Genomic DNA, 24,021 nt, shown 5'->3' with positions numbered 1-24,021 from the left:
TCTTGAAATTGAATGACTTTAATCTTATATGATCATTTCTTTAATCTACTTTAATCTAGATAGATAAATAGATTTTTTTTTTTTTTAAACAAGCATTTAAGTATTTATTTTTTCATAAACAACTCTTAAGCTTCATCTTGGGCATGAGATCTGAGTTCAGCGATGATAGTGCTAAACCTCACATAAAACTATTTCCTGTTCAAATAATCCCTTTTTTTGCTCTTTCTACCCAAGCTTCATTAAATCTGTTTCATTTACTAAATGACTCCTGACTTATTTCTGCACTCCTTTATTTCTGTGTCGCTCTCACCTTCTGTCTCTCTCTATCTCTCTATCTCTCTCTCTCTCTCTCTCTCTCTCTCTCTCTCCTTATTTCTCACCCTTTTATAATTAGACCATTCCATGAATAATTACTTTCTTTATGAATTGTACCAGGGTCAGTCAGTCTATTATACTTTTTTAATAAGGCTATCTACACATTATACTTTGAACACGCCACCCTTGAATAGAGATTTATGAGGATCTGCAGTAAAAGGTCCATTGCAGATTCAAGGTAGGTTTGCGCAAGGGGGGGAGGGGGAGGGGGGGTGGAGGCAAAAAGGTGCTGCTTAGGCACCCATGCATGGACATCCACAAAGTGCAGATATCCCCTTATCATCTGTGATATAATATCTCTGGCCCATAAGCGATCTAGTGGATGGATTACTAATGACCTCCTCTATAGTTAGTCTGTATGGTAAGAAAGCACTGCCTCAAAAATATAGATGACTCTGCATGTTAATATTGGAGGATATGAGCCATCTTCTCATATTCGATAATGGCTATTCTCTATTATGACAAAATATACTGCGCTATGGCCAGAATTACCCATGACCTCACAAGTGAGTTATGAGAAATGTGAACGCTTTCATTAAGCTTTGACATCTAATCAGAAAGACACTTTTTCTATTGCTTTCTGAAGTTGCTTATGAACGTGTATTTATGTGCTTGTCTCATAACCTAATATTTAATTTCAGGAGAAAATTAGAGACTTTCTGATCAAGAACAATCACCGTGGACTAATAAAAACAGGCTTTTGTCAAGAGTTAAATAGGCCAACATTGACATCTGCTGGAGACCATAAGAAACTCTTGTCAAGATGCTCCTTTTGCCCACATCCTTTTGTATTTGAAAGAAGGACTGAAAATAGTATGTGAATATCTGAGCCTTTTCTTCTGAATATGAGACAAAGGTGTAGCAAAACATTAATTATTGATGAGTGTTTCACAACTGAGATTGAAAATCATGCATAATGTACCTGGTCTAAATGGGTGGCTGTTTTGTCTGGTTTCCCCTCTGTCAGCTGTTTGTCTGGTAACAGGAAGAACTCGGCCACTGTTGGCAGTCCAGGCAACACAGTGACCAACAGCTGCTCTGGATTCACTCCTGTCGGCTGAAGACCAGTAAACAGACTCTTAGAGATACAAACGTCCAATAAACACGATTATAGGAATACAAGAATCAAGGGCGAAAAAAGACAATGCCTTTAATTCTAATATTCTTTTGAGATTTACTTTTTTATCCCCAATTATGTTTTAATCATTTATTATTATTATTATACAGTTATTAATACTTCAATAATGTTATTATTATTATTATTATTATTATATACATATTAATAACTTTATTCATCAAGGATGCATTAAATTGATCAAAAGTGACAGTAATGATTTATAATGTTTTTCAAATAAATTCTGTTCTTTTGGACTTTCTATTCATCAAAGAATCCTGAAAAAAAAAAAAACAGTTTTGACAAAATTCTTAAGCAGCACAACCATTTTTGACATTAATCATTATAAGGAATGTTTCAAATCAGCATATTAGAATGATTTGTGAAGGATCTTGTGACACTGAAGACTGGAGTAATGAGTAATGATTCAGCTCTGCATCACATAAATATTATTAAAATGGAAGACTTTTTAAAATTCTAATAACACTTGACAATATTGCTGTTTGTACTGTATTTTTGATCAAATAAAGGGACTTCTAAAAAAACTTTGGCTCAGAAATAAATATGCAAAATAAATTATATATAAAAATTAAGATAATTCTATAACATGAATTGCTTTCTGGCTCAAGAATACACATGATTACACAGTCCATTACTGCAATGCAATTTAAAGGTTCAAAATTCAGTTCAAAAATTAACATTTCAACTTCATTTACTCCCTCATGTCTTCTAGATTGGTTGAACCAGATTTGACATCATGTCACACATCATTGGTTCCCACTCTTGCAACAAATGGATTCTTCTGTATTTCCCCTTTTGTGTTCCACAGACGACAAAATGGCAGGGTTTGGAATGAAATGAGGGTGAGTAAATAAAGACAGAATTTTGATGTTTTTCAGAATATAAATACATAAAATTCTCCTTGGTTCGTGTTACAAGGTCACAACGTCCACCTCGTTCCTGTCCATATGCCCAGCGCAAAACTCATTACACACATTACCACTAACCAACTAGAGCAGAACACGCATATGGCTCACATGAGAACCATTATTCTCAAGTGTCATATTCCATAAACATCCATAAAGAAAGTCCCCATGTTCAGTTATAACGGCCTCTTGAAAATGCCACAGGGGAAGTGCAGGAGAACACTGATGATTATTTCGGTCTGCCATGCCATATGTTTGAATATTCGCAAAGCTTGTTCTGTCACGGTGGCGTTTTCCTTCCATCAGTGAAGGAGAATCTGGAAGCCAATTTCACAAGTGTGTCAACTTCAGTTGTTCAAGCAAAGTGTGGAGCGTGAAAACCCACCAAAGCTCCAGACTACACTTGTGTTTGTACACTTTTTATACCTGGAATGGATATCATATATATACCGTTCAAAAGTTTGGGATCAGTAAAAATTTTTTTTAAGTTATGCTCATCAAGGCTATTTATTTGATAAAAAAAATACAGGGAAAAAAACTGTAATGCTTTGGAATATTATTGCAATTTAAAATAACAGTTTCTATTTTAATATACTTTAAAATATAATTTATTCCTGTAAAGCAAAGCTGAATTTTCAGCATCATTACTCCAAGCTTCAGTGTCAGAAATCATACTAATATGCTGATTCATAATCAATGTTGGAAACAGTTGTGCTGCTTCATGTTTTATTTATTTATTTTTGGAACCTGTGATACTTTTTTCAGAATTCTTTTATGAATAAAAAATAAAAAGAACAGCATTTTTTAAAAATTTGAATTTGTTAATTTAAATAATAGTTCACAATATTACTGTTTTTTTCCTCCTGTATTTTTGATCAAATAAAGCAACAGCCTTGATGAGCATAAGAAACTTTGTTAAAAAAAATAAAAAATCGTATTGATCCCAAACTTTTGAACGGCTCTGTGTGTGTGTCTGTGTGTGTGCGCGCACGCGCGTGTGTGTGTGTGTGTATTTATAGACTCTGAACATCTAAATGCTCTTGACTGGTTTCCTTAAGTTGGCTCAAGTAGTCCTTTAAATTGAGATTGTCTGAAAGGATTTGTGTTAATGTCATGACTACGGAACAGAATTCTTTTTGAAGATTTTATGCTGACATATGTCAAATAATGCTCAAAACCTGAAATGTCAAATGCCATTACATTTCTGAAAAACACATCCATTAGTGGTTTATTGTCATCCTTTGTGTTTAATATCTATACAGGAAATTCCTAGAAGACCTTGATTATTATTTGATAAAATAATTTTGTTCTTGATCGAAATGAGTCATCTTATATTCTGTATCCTAGAGCCATGTCACATCAGATGATGAATATTCTTGCATACATTCATTTAAACTTTGTGCAAAGAGCACTGACAGACATAGGTGAGAGAAAATTCAAGAGAAAAGAGAAATCTTGTTGTGTACCTGAGTATTGATATGAATAAATAAGCTGTAGTTACATCCTCCAAGGAAAAGAAAGACTTTAATACGTATATATTTTTCAACTTTGTTAGCACTATACTACCATATGCATGTAGATGGCAAAGCAAACAGAGATGAATGCCTCTTCATGCTTTATTGCATTGTATATGCAGTGAAGTATTATATATTGAACTCTTTAATATCACTGAACAGATGAGCAGATTTTCAGCTGTGTGAAAAGTGAATGTTTTTTGTCAAATGGTAAATGGTTCGAACTCACCTGCACCATAGATGTTTTAATGACTCGACTAACATCAAGCCTCCATTCTGCCACATCAGGGTTGTGATCATCCAGATTAGATGAAAAGGCAAGAAGATGAGATCTGAAGTATTCTGTAATTACAAAAAAATAATAGGTTCTTACCAGGGACGGATTAACGCACGGGCCTACTGGGCACCTGCCCAGGGCACTGGACCAGAGGGGGGCCCAGCCGAAATGCCCCTACTCCCAGAACGCGATTTCAACCGTGCACCCTCAGATTTTTGAGGCAAGTGGATTTTGAATGCAGCATCCAAAAGACAAAAAAAAAAAAAAAAAAAAGCCGAATAATATTTTTTATATTTAATAAACGATCACACTGATGTGATTAGATAATTCAGTGCGGCACATCATCAGCTGCTAAATTAAAATCTGCGTTTGCTCAACTTCGCTGGCTGGCAGGCAGAGACTAGAGCACTGCACGGGCCTCAAATTTAGGCCCTAGCCCGGCCCTGGCCCGAGATGCTCAGGCCCTAGCTCGGCCCACGTCCGACAGCTTATCAGAATTACCGACCTGAGCCCATCTTTTTTTTCCCCCTTCTCCCAAAATAGTTTAATAGTTCAGTTTTCTATGTAATGGCAAAATGATTATATTTTGTTTCGTTTTTTTATTAAGTTAATTTAGTGAAACGTTTGGAGCATTTTTGTTCATTAAATATAGTAATAAGTACTTAGTTTATGTTTTTTAAAGTAACGACCAAGCGGCCAGTGGCAAACAGTGAGCTGATCATAGCCTATGTTTGATCAATTTAGCCTTCTCAAATCATCACGACTTGCCTAAAATAAAATCTATTGATATACTAAAACAGTTCAAGTATATAACAATGTTTAAACGTTAAACCTGTGCTATAATAATAATGTGCGCTAGCCTATATCTCAGTTTGTACGGAGAGTGGAAGCTAAAGTGCGCTCTGCAGGACATGGAGGCACCAGCGCAAACACTTGCGTTTTTTTCAGTGGAAACAACTTAAAATAGCCTACGACATAATTTTTTTCTGATAAAGGTAAGAGTAATTCATCATTCGGAACTGTAAAGGGTCTACTTTTATTTGTGGGCACTCACAATATCAACAAAACGTGCTTTTATAAAACAACGAAAACAAACATGATGCGCTTTCTGCCGTCTTGAACAGGAGCGCTTCACAAAACTGAACCGAAGCTGAGCGAATACATGCCTCACAGACATGATAAATATATCTATAGAAAGCTTTAAATTATCACTTAACAAAATATATTTTTTTTATTATAATCTTAATCATAATCAATAAAGATGCATTTCTCTCTAAAGGCGCGTCTAATGAGGAGACGGCGAGTCAGGATCAGCAACTTCATCCTTGCGACACGGACTCAGAAAACCTTGTATATTAATTAAAATATCCCCTTAATATTTCGCGCGGACACATTCATGGTTATTATGTTTGCTGGGGCTTTGCAGCAAGCTTTTGCCTATTGCGTGCATTTGAACGCAGAACTCTTCAGCTGCGCTGAAGTCACTTGCGCACCTGCTGCTGCTGCGGGACACTAAACACCGTCGAGCTGCTCTCAGTCGCGGCACAGTCTCGTGTTGTTTCCACCAGCGAGGCAGTTTTTTTTCATCACTAATTGATGGATGTCTACAATATAAGAATAAGGAGAAACCTAAAACAGGCCCGAGGCCCGGCCCCCGTCTGAACTATGACGTGAAAATTGGCCTTTTGCCGAACTTTATTTCTCCCTTTTCAAATCTCATATCACATCGTAAAGGCATTTATTTTTAATAAAAATTAAAGAAATAACCAAAAAGTTGAAAATAAAGTATTGGGTAGGGTTAGGGTAGGTGTAGGGAGGGCTTTATTATCAATAAGGTGGCATCCATTTAATAATCTGAATTAAAATTATAATTTGCACTCAATACATTATTATATCATACTGTTTTATAAAGTAATACAATACTGAAGTGCAGATAATTTGCCACTATTTTTAGTATAAATAGCAGAAAATCCTGCTATTTTAACATAGTGTAAATATAATCTATAGCTATTTGCACTTAGTGTAGATAGAATCCATTGCTATTTGAACTTTGAAAATGACCGCGTTTTCAACTGAGGGGGGCCTTTAATCAGTCCATGCCCAGGGCACCTCTGCGTCATAATCCGTCCTTGGCGCTTACAATTATTGTTAGTTTCTGACTAGTGCACTGCAGTGCACCTATGCTGCAGCATTTGCTTTCAATGTGTATTTACTGTATGATATAGTGCTTAAAATGCAATATGAATATGGTTTCATTTTGAGTTTTGGCATTTCTAGAGAAGAAGAAAAAAAAAGGGAGGGTGGGTATTTTTGTTTTAAATTAATTTAAAAATCACCAGAAATTAAATTACATTGCAAATTAGTAAGTTGTTTTAATAGTATTATTAATAAGAAATGTTTCTTGAGCAGCAAATCATCATATTAGAATTACATTTGACTAAATATTCAAATAGAAAACAATTATTTTAAACTATAATAATATTTTACAATATTGTTTTTATTGTATTTTTTTGTAAGAATAAGTGGCTTCTTTCAAAATATATTAATATATATATAAAAAATAACATTAACAATTTTGTTTTATTTATTCTTTCATGTTTTTGTTTGTTTTTTGTACCATACCATTGACCATTTTTACCATATATGCTTAAGTACAATAGTTAAAGTGTTGATGTTTTCAAGATGTATCACAAATATACAAAGAGCAAAGAATAAAACATATTTTGAGAAATATTATTGCTCATATATGAAGCTATCTTCAATGCCTAGCAGTCTGTTTACTTGTGTGTAAAACTCACCGTGGACAGCGATGGTTTTCCTGTCTTGCAGGATGGTATTCCCAGCGGACACCTGTACAGTGACAACGCTGATTCCCTCTCGAGAGAACGTGAACGCCATACTCCCCTCCAGCGTGATCACGGGCTGTGAATACAGTTTGAGAGAAACTCTCAAGAGGATGCCCTGTCAGCGCAGTTGCAGTGAACATGCCAACTTTATTTACATGGCAGTCAGTGAGGCAAACACACACACACACACAGAGAGACACAGACTGAGTCATGCACAGGTGTCTAGTGAGTCACACATGGAGACTTTACCTCCGAATTGTTCCCAAACCACCAGATATAGGTGACCGTTCCCACTTGGCTTGGCGAGAGAACCACTGTCAGATTGACTTCTTTATTTTTCACAGCGACAAAAGGGGCGGAGAGGTGAATAGACTCCAGTTGACCTGCGCCGAGAGAGAAAGAAAAGAGAAAAGTTGGTTGGTCGAGCCGAATGAGTTTAACAGTGTTTGCTAGTTCTCAAATCTTGTTCACTTCCTCACATTTAAACCTGCTCTATTAAAGACAGATGAGAGAACCAATAAAGTTTGTTTCATTTTAGTGATACAACTAGATGAACAATTTGTAAGAATATATATATAACAAAACAAGAACAACAGTAACAAAAACAGTACTTTTCAAAATTTTGGGATCAAGATTTTTTTTTACATTAAATTTATAAAAAATGACGGTAAAGACATGCATACTCTTACAGAAGATTTAAAATCAAAGTTTTTTTTTTTTTTTTTACTTTTAACATTTTTTAACAGTTTATTGGGTACAAAATAAACATGAGATTGATTTATAAAGAGTCATGTGACACTAAATGTTCAGATTTGCCATCATTACAGAAATAAATTACATTGTGGGTAACACTTCAGAATAGGGAACACATTCACTATTAACTACGACTTTTTCCTCAATAAATTCCTCATTTGCTGCTTATTAATAGTTAGTAAAGTAGATGTTAAGTTTAGGTATTGGATAGGATTAGGGATGTAGAATAAGGCATTAATAGGTGCTTAATTACTACTTATAAATGGCTAATATTCTAGTAATATGTATGCTAATAAGCAACTAGTTAAGAGACCCTAAAATAAAGTGTTACCACATTTTAAAATGTATTCAAACAGAAAGAAGTTATTTTAATTTGTAATAATATTTCACAATAACAATACTGTTTTTACTGTATTTTTTATCAAATACATACAGCCAAGGTAAGAGAATTCCTTCACCATAAATAATACAAATAAATAATAAATAATGAAAAAATAAATAAAAAGTGAAAAAAAATTGAACAGTAGTTATATGATATATTCTCACAAAATTATACGTATATGAGCAAATTATATATATAAAAAAGAACAGCCTTAAAGTTATGGCACAAACTAAACATCCTCCAAATGATAGGTATAATGACATATATTCATTCATTCACAAATACTTCTCATAGGAACACAGAGCCATCTGCGTGTGAATTTCAGCTCATGCTCCAGGGGCCCTATTTGCTTTGCCTGGCACGACAGGATTGACAGATTGGAAGCGTTTCATCTCCCTGATCAATATGCCTGTCTGCCTGAATGTAGCAGGGGGTGGCAAGTTCACTGAGTAGGTGGACATGAGGAAAAGGGCGAACATTTGAATAAAAATGCTTAGTTCTCTGTTAAATGCTGATATTTCATGAGCTTCCTCTAGCACGAACACATGCTACAACCACTAAAAAAAACTACCAAAACTTAGGCCATCTGCCTGTAGAATGTGTTAAAACAGCGTCTTCCAACATCATTGCTACATAGGATAGAGTTGTCCGCTCAAAAATCTGTAAAGCCAGAATTTTTGATTATTGGCTATTTCGATTCATTTTCGAAGTCTAATCCATATTCTGGCCAAGAACCACCCACATAGACAGGAATAGGCCATTTGACCAACATGTGAAATGACCAACCATACTTTTCTTTTTTCAAAACATTAAGGGGCAAGTACATCTGAAATCGATGCTTTTTAATGATTCCTCACAGTCATACTCATAATGTATGTATGTCTCATTAGCTAGTACAACTTAACAGTTCTATGCTCTTATTCACTCAATGAGTGTTCATTAGAGTCATTTGTTTGGAAATCAGTTGATTACACTATTCACACTGTATGGTTTTTATTTACTAAAACGATTTGACTCATAAGAGACATTCGTTTGGTAATCAGACTATACAGGTTGTGCTGTATGTCTATGATTCACAAAATAGAACTGACTCATAAGAGTCAATCATTAGGGAATCCAACTAATGTAAGCATGCTGTGTGTTTTGTGCCATAACGAATCTAGAGAATTAGAATAAAATAGTTATATGAAGTTTCAGAAGTATTATGAACAACAAAGAGCAAACTGTTTGATTCTCTTAAAATAATTGTTCAAAAGAGTCATTTACTTGGAAATAGTTTGGACTACACTGTTTTTGCTATATGGTTATAATTGACTAAAAATAATTAATTCATAGCCTAAAAGTTACATTAAGTACAATTCATCAGACCTGGGTGATATTTTAGGTCCTCTGGACCTTCATCATACAATGAAGTGTCTGTCGGCAATAACTAAGAGGGATGATTCCAATCTTGTGGTCCAGTTAGAGACTATAAGCTCGAAATCTAGACTGCTTAATGTGGAGTGCAATACAACCAAGGCCAAATTAGATTTTTCTGGTCAATAAAGCATAAATGAGTTCGGAGTGCTCAGACCCAGTAGGTCTTTAAAATACATTAAGGATATCAAAGTAGAATACGATATGGCTGTCTGTATTGTGCATATTGTTACTCGCACTCCCATATCTTGGCTTACACGTTATGTGTAGGAACAGGAGCACAGTTTCCGAGCCCAGACTGTTCTCCGCCGTGGCTGACACTCGGTAGATTCCCACATTCTTGTAGATGTGTTTAATGCCATCCTCGATAGAGCTCACGTTAGAGTAGGTGAAAGCGTTTCCGTCGCCGAAATCCACCGTGATGCTGGTTTTCGATCCATCACCCTGGGAAAAAAAAGGGTAAGAACGTGAAACATCATTGAGTCTAGCTTAAAAAAAAAAACACACACAACCAGCCTGGTGAACAAATGTTCTTTATTCAGAGAACTTCCTGTAATATCTTAGAATTTTTCCTTTTTTTTAGGCAGAAAGCAAAACTGTTCCTGACTACGATACTGGCAAAGCTCTGTGTACGATTCATTCAGCTGTCAGTTCATCTGCTTTGGAGGATGTCTTGTCTGTCCCAAACTGCTGATCTACCATGGGAAAACATTGCTCTTGTACAGGCAAGATGGTCTCTCATGATTTCTCAAAATCTCAAGCTTACAGTGCTCAATTTATGGTGGATGAGGGTTATCACTATACTTTGGAATTTAGCAGTAGGCACTGTAGATAAATTGTAAAGGTCACACTTTAGTTCTCACTATAACCAGTTCTCACTATAACTAACTATGACTTTTGCCTCAATAAACTCATAATTTGCTGTTATTAATAGTTAGTAAGGTAGTTGTTACGTTTAGGTATGGAGTAGGATTAAGGGATCTAAAATATGGTCATGCATGTCCAGTGTGATTATGTAATGTGTGAAGTTGTGAACATGCATCACAGAGCTAGAGCAAGACGAGCATTTGTGGTTTTAAAAAAAATATACTTGTTTGTTTGTTTTAGAAAATGACAATTGCCCTTTTCAACAAAAATTACGATAATGACGATAAGACCCTTATTCCTCGGCTGGGATCATGTAGAGCCCGGTGAAGCTGAACTGAAACTGCAGTTTGGTCCTTTAACCCGTTGGCCACCATTGAAGTCCACTACATGGAGAAAAATCTCCATGTAAAAATGTTTTCCTCAAAACCCTTAATTTCTGTTCGACTGAAGAAAGAAAGACATGGACATCTTGGATGACATGGGGCTGATTAAATTAACAGGATTTTTTTTATTCTGGAAGTGAACTTGTCCTTTAATATGTTCATTGTAAGTATTAATAAACAGCCAATATGCTAGTAAAATGCATGCTAATACGCAACTTGTCAATAGTGAGATTTGGTTAATAAAACAAAGCGTTACTAGAGATGTTTGTTTGTGAATGACTACACTGGTCACAATAGACGGGTTTCCACCTAAAGCTGCAAATTTAACTTTTGCGCAAAATTAGAATATCACATAAAACATTTGCGAATAAGCACCATTTCCATTCAACGAGTCAGAGAGAACAAAATCGTCACTTCCTGACAATGAGCAGACGAAACACAATAAATGCGGTCATTGCATTTGGAGGTGGATGTCTATGGCTATTAATACATATATGAACACTTTTAACAGACTGTAATGATGTACACAGACACCCACCCACATAGCGCATATATATATATATATATATAAAGCTAAAGGAAAGACAGTAAAGTTCAAAAAGTGTTTTATCTTTAATCTTGTAAATAGATACAACATGGTAATATATGAAGGTTTGTTTAGTCTGTGTTCCTATAAATTACAGGTTTCACCATGTTTGCTATTGATTTACAGTGTTAGTAGTCATCTGCTATCAAGATCAGTCCATTCACTATGATGTATATGAAACTTGATTCCTGTTTATTGAAAAGAACTTTGTAATACATTCAATTCCAAAGTATTTACTTATTTTATTTTTGATGCATTATTCTTTTTTTTCCTTTGTATTTGCAGGTCATGTACTTGAATGCAGCAAATAACAACCAGGCCTCGACATCATACCAATTCTTCTCAGAAGCAATCCAGAAATTTGGCACACTGTCAGGGCAAGCACTGTAAAGAAAAAACATTTGAATTTTTTTCTGGAAATGTATAGCTTGTTTTTTCTTCTTCTTTAAATCAGGGTCAAGGGAGACCAAGGACTGGAGAATGTACAGATTGCCAGGTTCATGTTTTCTTCAGAAGGCACTGACCAACATAGTTTCATATCTAGTAAAAGTGTCCATAATCAAATATAAAGTACAGTTGTCTGCAATTTAATTTAGGCCTAAATTTAGTAACTTTAGAAATCTATAGGTAGCTTTTCAATGTCACTTTTAAGTAACAAAATATCTTACAATTATTAATAAATAACTGATCTGATTTGATCATTTGTTTAAATTTTTTACTGTGTTTCTAATAGGATTGAATGCATTTGGTGTGATGTCAGAATCATGGTAACCAACAAGTATTCAGACATGCAGCACTTGCTGGAGGCAGAAGGATTGCTTGATTTATCAGTGGTTGAGGACCTTTTCAGTGTGCACTTCACTTTTCTCCCAAGAATTCAGGCAGACTTTGACACATTTGCAGAAGCCTGGAATCTTCAGGCAATCGAAGTTCAGAGAAGCTGTGGCACATTGGACTGATACACACAAAATTTACCAATCCAAGAGATATGAGGTATGGAGACCCTGCTTTTTTTAAATTATATAATAAATACAAAGAAAATAAAATAGAATAGAAAAAGAATAGAGCAAGCTACTGTTAGAGGCATTTTTTATTTTTTTTTGCTTTTTGATAATTGTATAATAAATAAAAGAAAAACAAATAGATAAAATGTTTTTCTTTACAGTACTTGCCCTGACAGTGTGCCAAATTTCTGGATTGCTTCTGAGAAGAATTGCAACCTGGTTTCATAAAAATACGTACCTCTGTGCACTTTCTGTGCGACACCGTTTTACGTACCTTACTGCACGTTTTGCCGCAGTTTCAAAGAGAAATGTCCACTGAGTGGTGCTAAAACACAGGTTAAATACGTGAACCCTGGCACGTTTTTATTATGTTGATATAGGTACGCATTGCTGTGTTTTTATTATGTTGATATAGGTATGTATTGCTGTGTTTTTATTATGTTGCTACAGGTACGCATTGCTGTGTTTTTATTATGTTGATATAGGTACGCATTGCTGTGTTTTTATTATGTTGCTACAGGTACGCATTGCTGTGTTTTTATTATGTTGATATAGGTACGCATTGCTGTGTTTTTATTATGTTGATATAGGTACGTATTGCTGTGTTTTTATTATGTTGATATAGGTACGTATTGCTGTGTTTTTATTATGTTGCTACAGGTACGCATTGCTGTGTTTTTATTATGTTGATATAGGTACGCATTGCTGTGTTTTTATTATGTTGCTACAGGTACACATTGCTGTGTTTTTATTATGTTGATATAGGTACGCATTGCTGTGTTTTTATTATGTTGATATAGGTACGTATTGCTGTGTTTTTATTATGTTGCTACAGGTACGCATTGCTGTGTTTTTATTATGTTGATATAGGTACGTATTGCTGTGTTTTTATTATGTTGCTACAGGTACGCATTGCTGTGTTTTTATTATGTTGATATAGGTACGTATTGCTGTGTTTTTATTATGTTGATATAGGTACGTATTGCTGTGTTTTTATTATGTTGCTACAGGTACGCATTGCTGTGTTTTTATTATGTTGATATAGGTACGCATTGCTGTGTTTTTATTATGTTGATATAGGTACGCATTGCTGTGTTTTTATTATGTTGATATAGGTACGCATTGCTGTGTTTTTATTATGTTGCTACAGGTACGCATTGCTGTGTTTTTATTATGTTGATATAGGTACGCATTGCTGTGTTTTTATTATGTTGATATAGGTACGTATTGCTGTGTTTTTATTATGTTGCTACAGGTACGTATTGCTGTGTTTTTATTATGTTGATATAGGTACGTATTGCTGTGTTTTTATTATGTTGATATAGGTACGCATTGCTGTGTTTTTATTATGTTGATATAGGTACGTATTGCTGTGTTTTTATTATGTTGCTACAGGTACGCATTGCTGTGTTTTTATTATGTTGATATAGGTACGCATTGCTGTGTTTTTATTATGTTGATATAGGTACGTATTGCTGTGTTTTTATTATGTTGATATAGGTACGTATTGCTGTGTTTTTATTATGTTGCTACAGGTACGCATTGCTGTGTTTTTATTATGTTGATATAGGTACGCATTGCTGTGTTTTTATTATGTTGATATAGGTACGTATTGCTGTGTTTTTATTATGTTGCTACAGGTACGTATTGCTGTGTTTTTATTATGTTGCTACAGGTACGCATTGCTGTGTTTTTATTATGTTGATATAGGTACGCATTGCTGTGTTTTTATTATGTTGATATAGGTACGTATTGCTGTGTTTTTATTATGTTGATATAGGTACGCATTGCTGTGTTTTTATTATGTTGATATAGGTACGTATTGCTGTGTTTTTATTATGTTGCTACAGGTACCCATTGCTGTGTTTTTATTATGTTGATATAGGTACGTATTGCTGTGTTTTTATTATGTTGCTACAGGTACGCATTGCTGTGTTTTTATTATGTTGATATAGGTACGCATTGCTGTGTTTTTATTATGTTGATATAGGTACGTATTGCTGTGTTTTTATTATGTTGATATAGGTACGTATTGCTGTGTTTTTATTATGTTGCTACAGGTACGCATTGCTGTGTTTTTATTATGTTGATATAGGTACGCATTGCTGTGTTTTTATTATGTTGATATAGGTACGTATTGCTGTGTTTTTATTATGTTGATATAGGTACGCATTGCTGTGTTTTTATTATGTTGATATAGGTACGCATTGCTGTGTTTTTATTATGTTGATATAGGTACGTATTGCTGTGTTTTTATTATGTTGCTACAGGTACGCATTGCTGTGTTTTTATTATGTTGATATAGGTACGCATTGCTGTGTTTTTATTATGTTGATATAGGTACGTATTGCTGTGTTTTTATTATGTTGCTACAGGTACGTATTGCTGTGTTTTTATTATGTTGCTACAGGTACGCATTGCTGTGTTTTTATTATGTTGATATAGGTACGCATTGCTGTGTTTTTATTATGTTGCTACAGGTACGCATTGCTGTGTTTTTATTATGTTGATATAGGTACGCATTGCTGTGTTTTTATTATGTTGCTACAGGTACGCATTGCTGTGTTTTTATTATGTTGCTACAGGTACGCATTGCTGTGTTTTTATTATGTTGATATAGGTACGCATTGCTGTGTTTTTATTATGTTGATATAGGTACGTATTGCTGTGTTTTTATTATGTTGATATAGGTACGCATTGCTGTGTTTTTATTATGTTGATATAGGTACGCATTGCTGTGTTTTTATTATGTTGATATAGGTACGTATTGCTGTGTTTTTATTATGTTGCTACAGGTACGCATTGCTGTGTTTTTATTATGTTGATATAGGTACGCATTGCTGTGTTTTTATTATGTTGATATAGGTACGTATTGCTGTGTTTTTATTATGTTGCTACAGGTACGTATTGCTGTGTTTTTATTATGTTGCTACAGGTACGCATTGCTGTGTTTTTATTATGTTGATATAGGTACGCATTGCTGTGTTTTTATTATGTTGCTACAGGTACGCATTGCTGTGTTTTTATTATGTTGATATAGGTACGCATTGCTGTGTTTTTATTATGTTGCTACAGGTACGCATTGCTGTGTTTTTATTATGTTGCTACAGGTACGCATTGCTGTGTTTTTATTATGTTGCTACAGGTACGCATTGCTGTGTTTTTATTATGTTGCTACAGGTATGCATTGCTGTGTTTTTATTATGTTGATACGCATTGCTGTGTTTTTATTATGTTGATATAGGTACGTATTGCTGTGTTTTTATTATGTTGCTACAGGTACGCATTGCTGTGTTTTTATTATGTTGATATAGGTACGTATTGCTGTGTTTTTATTATGTTGCTACAGGTACGTACTGCAGCGGTTCAGAATTCAAATATCCGGGGTCTGTCCCTAAAAGTTAATGCTCTATCGTGTTGGAAATATGCCCTACACCAAACCCAACCCTAAACCTAATGATAGTGTTAACAAATGCAAAACTGGCATAAAAACGTATTTGTTGATGCAACCGTGCCATTTCAACTTCCTTTTATGCAAATTTGAACTTATTTCAAACCGTAGTTACACGGGATTCAAACCGGAGCTTCTCGCCTCCTAAGTACGGCTCTGTACTCCGTGAGCTACCGAACAAACTTCCTGTCTATGAAAACCCATAGATAGAGGCTGGATATGTGCGATGCTAACATTCAAAAGCATCAGTTTTCAAATCTCCCAGCATATTAATATTGTTTTGAAGTCGTAACATGATATTCTTAAAGTAATTGTGCGAAAAATACACTTTATTAATCAAAACTCTGTAAATTTGTGTGAAAGGGAGTAAAAGGTGTCAGAGTTTTACTGCCTCTAGTGTTTGTTTCTTAGGAAACTGAAACTGCAGTAATATGTAGTTATTCGTACGTATTTCGTGTCTCACTAAAACAGGCACCCAGGTACGTAAATGCCATGAGACTAGGCTGAAGAATTGGTATGATGTCGAGGCCCGGTTGTTATTTGCTGCATTCAAGTACATGACCTGCAAATACAAAGGAAAAAAGGATAATGCATCAAAAATAAAATAAGTAAATATATTGGAATTGAATGTATTACAAACTTCTTTTCAATAAACAGGAATCAATTTTCATATACATCATAGTGAATGGACTGATCTTGATAGCAGATGACTAGTAACACTGTAAATCAATTGCAAACATGGTGAAACCTGTAATTTATAGGAACACAGACTAAACAAACCTACATATATTACGATGTTGTATCTATTTACAAGATTAAAGATAAAACACTTTTTTGAAAACTTTACTGTCATTCCTTAGCTTTATATATATAGTCTATGTGTGTGTGTGTGTGTGGGTGGGTGTCTGTGTACATTACAGTCTGTTAAAAGTGTTCATATGTGTATCTCTTATTATCACAAGACTGCAATCATTAGGAATCAGAAGAGTTCCTGTTAATGAAGTATCTGGAAAAGATCTACTCTATGATCAATGCATTAAATTATATTAAATAAAGACAACAATAAATAAAACAAGCTAATTAAATGATAACTCACATGTATCTGGTCCACTGATGAAGCCATTTGTCAAGTCAAGTGAATTATGAATATAACTGACTTCCGGAAAAGGGGAATAACCAATGACATTTGAGGTAACAATTAAACCAGCAAGCCACGCCCCACGACTGACAAAAATTAAAAGTGTTGGCGCGAGCAGGTGAGAGAAGATTGAGCGAGCATGTGAGGAATGCGCAAGGGTTTGAATTGAGCTCGCTGGCTCCCGTTTCCTCGCATCTAGATCTGTTTTCCTCCCGCGGAAGTTATTTACCACATGCGCCAGCATCAGTGGTGCGCTCGCTTATTAATGACATAGATTTGCCGCCATAGATGCCCACTGTTTCGGAACGCAGTCCTGTAAGTAACAGTTCTGGGAGGCAATTATACAGAAATACTTTGACAACAAACTATGCAAAAATATCTACATTTGGGCAAAAAACTATTTAGTCAGCCACCAATTGTGCAAGTTCTCCCACTTAAAAATATGAGAGAGGCCTGTAATTTTCATCATAGGTACACTTCAACTATGAGAGACAGAATGGGGGAAAAGAATCCAGGAAATCACATTGTAGGATTTTTAATTAATTAATTGGTAAATTCCTCGGTAAAATAAGTATTTGGTCACCTACAAACAAGCAAGATTTCTGTGTTACAGACCTGTAACTTCTTCTTTAAGAGGCTCCTCTGTCCTCCACTCGTTACCTGTATTAATGGCACCTGTTTCAACTCGTTATCAGTATAAAAGACACCTGTCCACACCCTCAAACAGTCACACTCCAAACTCCACTATGGCCAAGACCAAAGAGCTGTCGAAGGACACCAGAAACAAAATTGTAGACCTGCACCAGGCTGGGAAGACTGAATCTGCAATAGGCAAGCAGCTTGGTGTGAAGATCAACTGTGGGAGCAATTATTAGAAAATGGAAGACATACAAGACCACTGATAATCTCCCTCGATCTGGGGCTCCACGCAAGATCTCACCCCGTGGGGTCAAAATGATCACAAGAACGGTGAGCAAAAATCCCAGAACCACACGGGGGGACCTAGTGAATGACCTGCAGAGAGCTGGGACCAAAGTAACAAAGGCTACCATTAGTAACACACTACGCCGCCAGGGACTCAAATCCTGCAGTGCCAGACGTGTCCTCCTGCTTAAGCCAGTACATGTCCGGGCCCGTCTGAAGTTTGCTAGAGAGCATTTAGATGATCCAGAAGAGGATTGGGAGAATGTCATATGGTCAGATGAAACCAAAATAGAACTTTTTGGTAAAAACTCAACTCGTCGTGTTTGGAGGAGAAAGAATGCTGAGTTGCATCCAAAGAACACCATACCTACTGTGAAGCATGGGGGTGGAAACATCATGCTTTGGGGCTGTTTTTCTGCAAAGGGACCAGGACGACTGATCCATGTAAAGGAAAGAATGAATGGGGCCATGTATCGTGAGATTTTGAGTGAAAACCTCCTTCCATCAGCAAGGGCATTGAAGATGAAACGTGGCTGGGTCTTTCAGCATGACAGTGATCCCAAACACACCACCCGGGCAACGAAGGAGTGGCTTCGTAAGAAGCATTTCAAGGTCCTGGAGTGGCCTAGCCAGTCTCCAGATCTCAACCCCATAGAAAATCTTTGGAGGGAGTTGAAAGTCCGTGTTGCCCAGCGACAGCCCCAAAACATCACTGCTCTAGAGGAGATCTGCATGGAGGAATGGGCCAAAATACCAGCAACAGTGTGTGAAAACCTTGTGAAGACTTACAGAAAACGTTTGACCTCTGTCATTGCCAACAAAGGCTATATAACAAAGTATTGAGATTAAGTTTTGTTATTGACCAAATACTTATTTTCCACCATAATTTGCAAATAAATTCTTTAAAAATCAGACAATGTGATTTCCTGGATTCCCCCCCCCCCCCATTCTGTCTCTCATAGTTGACATGTACCTATGATGAAAATTACAGGCCTCTCACATCTTTTTAAATGGGAGAATTTGCACAATTGGTGGCTGACTAAATACTTTTTTGCCCAAATGTATCTGCTGGTGGGTCAAGTTATGCGGTCCCATCGCGCAAAGTCAAATGACTAAGGAATTTATTCGCAAAATGCATTTCCATCTCCCATTATTCGCATTAACCCTTTTTCACACAAGTCAAAAACCACCTCAAGCGAGTGTAAAAAACTTTTTGCAAATTAGGGCCTTTTTTTTTTCTAAATTTGGTGTTTCCATCACTCGTTTCTGATGCGATACTTCAAAATGGGCTGATGTAAACATAGCTAATGACTGTTAGTTTTCACATGCAGTCAGTGGGAAAGATGTGTTTTCTTGCTATTATTTAGCAGTTTTATCTGTTCCGAATGCAAACTCGCATTCCCAGGAAGATAATGTATGATTTTGTCACTGAAAAGCAGTGCAGGAAATAGTGAATCTTTCTATACCTCCTCCAGGAAGACGAGGAAGGTGACGTTGCTGGCAAGAGTAGCCATTAGCTTCCCTTCGCTGGTCACTAAGTGGAGGCCGCGAGGGGCCTGGCTAGGGCACAGCTGCCTACGAGCCGTGTACTGCTCCATCACCCCTCCGGTGCAGTTATTATACACCACCTTTCTGTACCTGCACACACACAGACACATAGCACACATTCAAATGAAACACGTTTATAAACCAGTTTTGAAGATCCAATACAAAATGATCAGTTGACAACATTGAAATTCGTTAGTCTGATCATCTGCAACAGTGACAACACATACAACATTTTAAAAGAGTCATACATCAAAATCATTCGAGAATGTAGGTGGCAAACATGTTTAATTGAAAATCTCACAAACACATACACAGTCTGTATAGTTTACTTAGCTATCTAAACGGAACATTGAATTATCACTTTAATGGATAGATGCATGCATCAATTGAGAACTCACCCAGTGCTGTTGAGGAACGTGTGTTCTGTAGTACAGGTTCGAGACATGGAGGAGGGAAGGAACCAGAATGCTGGAGTACATTTCCCATCAGCCCTTCTCTCAAAGCCATAATCACTGTGAAAAAAACAAAACATAAACAGTGAAAACACCCATGAGTTCTTTACTTCTTGACGTCATATTAATATCAATTTAACACAGGCATCAAGCCAAATATCACACCGCTAAGCCAGAATCCCATTGGTTTGAAAAAATACCTTTAAAAAAAATAATAAATTAAATAAAATGAACTTTTCAGAGCTGTAAATAAACATTACTTTTCTATAATACAATTTCAGTTTTTCTGCTTCAAAATTTATTTTTAATTCAGTGTATTACTTGCCATTTCAATTATTTGTGCAATTTACAGTGTATTTTTGGTAGAATAAACACTGATATTTGTCATCTGTAAACTATTTACATTGAGAAAGCCATACAAAATCATAATACTGAAGGCAGAATGCCAATCTTCCTGCTATGATTTACATGATTTAACATAATTCTCACCTTCAAATGGAAATAATTATATTAGCTGTCAGGAATAATAGGTATAGCAAAAGTCCAAGTGTCACTCACATTATACTTATTGAAATAGACTAAATCTTTTTTTTACTGGCAAGTCAAGAAAAGTCTTTAAGTAGACATTTTAATTATAATAATAATGTTCATTGCATGCATTAAAGATTCTGTATTTCTATGCAGTCATATAATTTTTAATTTCTAACCATTTATAAGCATTGTATAGTGCTCTTTCATGTTAACATTTTACAAATCACCTAGAGAAAGACATATCTTTGTATTCAAAAGCCTGAAAATCTTTGTCAGCATAAAAATACTTTCAGCATCCATTTTTATATTAACTTATTTATTTTTAGACCTAACTCTCAGACAACAGAAGCCAAAGTTGTTTGTCCTACAATGCAACTCAACACCCCAATCAAGGAAACAAATGACACTAATTACCATGACAAGCTACACAGATGTAGCCAGCTTGTGTTGGTAAACGCACAGCGTTTCACTCCCTGATTAACAACTCTCACACTTTGTTCCGTACGGCCTCGAGGGGCCTGCATATTTGGAACTTTCCAGAACAGAGGCATTAATAACTTTGATAATTCAGGGGGAAATGAGGAGAGAGGCCACATTTACATGACGAGAAAAGACTGTTAGGAATACAAATGGAGGGTTTAAGCCACAAAGCGTGGGGCATGAAATACTACACGAGATAGGGTGGTGACAGACGGAGACAACAGTACTATTGAGGAGCTGTGATTTTTAAGAATTAACACGTCTGTCTCCATTGAACTGTCTTCACACAGCTTGACTAGTTTCCACTTAGCAAAGATCTTCTTTTAGGAAATTACTGCAACTCTTCCGAAAATGCTGATCTAGTGAGGACTATAGCCACGACTTCAATCTGGAAAATGTCATTGCTCAAAAGTTTTTTTGTTGTTGTTGCTAAAGGCTAGAGAGACAATTGTTGACATGCACTAAAAGGTTTGGGTCAATTTTTTTATTTTTTTGAAAGAAGTCTCTTATGTTCACTAAGACTGCATTTATTTGATCAAGTATACAGAGATAAAAAAAAATAAAAACTGTACTATTAGTACAATGTAAAATAAGTGTTTTCTATTTGAATATTTATTTTAAATGCAATTTATTCCAACAATTAATCCAGGCTTCAGTGTTACATGATCCTTCAAAAATCATTGTAGTTTGATGGGGGTTTTTTTGTTTGTTTAATATAATTATTTAATGAAAGTAAATGTAAAATAATAATTTAAAAAAATGCATTTATTTTTAATTAAATTCTAACATTATAAATGTCTTTGTCACTTTTAATCAGTTAAATACATTTTGCTGAATTAAAATGTATCCTCCTTAAAATAAAATAAAAATCTTACTGACCCCAAACGTTTGATTGTTAAATTATATATCTATTGTATGTATTAATTATTTAAATATCAATCAGATAATTAAAAACCAAAAAAACATTTTGCAGTGGTTTTTCATATTGACATATCACAGTGTTAGATCAGTCTGTAGTTTTAGAATAGACCTTGAATCTTTGAGGAAAAGTGCTGGTTTACTTACCATTCAAAGTCCGACTCAGTGCAGTCACATGGCTCGGAAATCATTGTGACAGAGTAGATTTTACCCATAACACACCTTGCTATGGGCTTCAGCTTTCGGTAGACTCTTTTGACTCCCATGAGGCAGCGTTCACCCTATAAGCAGAATTTCAACATATACATATATGCATACACGCACACACACACACAAATATTTTCTACAATAAAGTTGGCATATGGTGTTCTCATTCAGGTTTATTCCAGTTCTCGCATGAATAATTCATAACAATGAAGCATGTGTGCATCACCCTGAATTTAGAAAAAAATAAGAGACTGGAAAGAAGACGAGAGAAAATAGAAAAGAGAGAGAGAGAGAGAGAGAGAAAAAAAAAAAAGTTTCCGCTCATTGTACTTGGTTGTTCCATATTTCATATCTCACATCCGAACTCTGTGGGGTTCATTTTGTCAAAGATTTCAGTCTTCCAGGCCTCTCACTCACATTTCATGCATCTCACAATTTTTTGTTTTTGCCTAGTCTTTTGTTAACATGCTTCCTTTAAATTAGTGCTCCAAATACTGCAGTTTTATTCAGATTTGTGCAGAATGGAGGGAAAAAAACGTTTAACAGCTGCGGTCCATTGCTGGTCATGTCCTCTTTTTTGGATTTCATATTTATCAGACTAACCGGTGCAGAGCGGAGCAATAAAACCCTACAGCATAGGACAGTTCAGACAGAAACTGAATGGCTGGATCTCATCAGCATAGTACTGCAGTATGCTGCCCAAAAGCTGGGTTTTAACCATCCAAACTTTGGCATCGTTCTGTCTTCTGTCCACTTCTGTTGTCTTCAAGTCCACTTCAGCTTCTCAAAGTTTGTCACAGAAATAGAAAGTACCACAAGGCTTCAGGTTAAAGTAGGAAAGTCTACTGCCATGTCCTTACAACTAATAAACGTACAACTATTATCCTCCTGTGAGAGGACACTTGGCTTCTGGCTTGACTTCTGGGATATATATTATTCTGTTCAAATATAGTCTCAGCAGCGGACCCTGGGAAAACATGTCAGGGCCGGTTAGAAAGGAAGCCAAAGCGGCACACTCTTTAGTACAATCTAAAACATCAGGCCTCAGTGGAGGGTTTATTATGCTTGAAAGACCAGACAAAGCAGAAAGGTATCAGATCAAGACTTTTTACCGGCCTCTCTTAATTGTAAGGCATGAGATGCAGTATAGAAGCTGAGTTCAGGACATTAATGACATTAAGATGGGGGAGATTCATTTACAGATGCCACGTGATTGTCACAACGGAGCAAGAGGGAATTTGGGGGGGGGGGGGGGGGGGGGGGGGGGGTTTCCCGGTATTTTTAATCAAACCTAAAAACTACTTTGTTGTTGGCGACAGACACACAAATTACAGTTTGCAAACTTAAAATTTAAGATTTTATAAACCTTTCTATTTTTTTTTTATTCTATCAAACACTTATTCTATCTAAAAACAACTGTGCGTGTGTATATACGTGTGTGTGTGTGTGTGTGTGTGTGTGTGTGTATTTCAAATAAAATTCAAATAAAACATTGCTTCAAGTAAAAAATTAAGAAATTTAATAAATAACTGAAACAATATATTATTTTACAAATTTAAACAACAACAACAAAACTTTAAAAAAAATAGCTTCCAAGGCAATATTATTTCATTTTCATTTAGTTAACATTAACTTGTTCAACTAAAACTAATAATAATAATAATAAATAATAAAAACTGAATAGACATATTTAAAAAAAAACAAATACAACTGACAAAAACTCAAATAGAAGAAAATACAAAAACAAAAACTAATTCAAAATATCAATACAAACTATAATAGGATCTCAGTGAAGCTAAATAACACTGATTCTATGAATTCTATGGTTATATGTCTAATTTAATGGCATATTATTTTATTTAAAAATAAATATAGAAAAAATAAGACATTTTAATTTATATTCATCTTTTATTTATTTGTTTGTTTTAT

At 35.3% G+C, this 24,021-nt stretch overlaps 1 protein-coding gene across 1 annotated transcript in view; it reads right to left on the bottom strand.

Moving 5' to 3' along the window:
- Positions 1-24,021, bottom strand: part of LOC306872575 (VPS10 domain-containing receptor SorCS1-like) — a gene marked incomplete at both ends in the record, with an annotated part of 176,784 nt that overhangs the window by 3,622 nt on the left and 149,141 nt on the right. Inside the window, 8 exons of the mRNA XM_079421187.1 lie at positions 1,298-1,432; positions 4,159-4,271; positions 7,005-7,128; positions 7,302-7,435; positions 9,861-10,047; positions 19,423-19,594; positions 19,903-20,016; positions 22,033-22,166. Of these exons, the coding sequence (XP_079277313.1) occupies positions 1,298-1,432; positions 4,159-4,271; positions 7,005-7,128; positions 7,302-7,435; positions 9,861-10,047; positions 19,423-19,594; positions 19,903-20,016; positions 22,033-22,166 (1,113 nt within the window). The remainder of the gene's footprint in view (positions 1-1,297; positions 1,433-4,158; positions 4,272-7,004; positions 7,129-7,301; positions 7,436-9,860; positions 10,048-19,422; positions 19,595-19,902; positions 20,017-22,032; positions 22,167-24,021) is intronic.

The sequence above is a fragment of the Barbus barbus genome (genome assembly GCF_936440315.1).
Source record: "Barbus barbus genome assembly, chromosome: 7".
Classification (NCBI taxonomy): Eukaryota; Metazoa; Chordata; class Actinopteri; order Cypriniformes; family Cyprinidae; genus Barbus; species Barbus barbus.
This window is presented reverse-complemented; position numbering and strand designations above follow the sequence as displayed.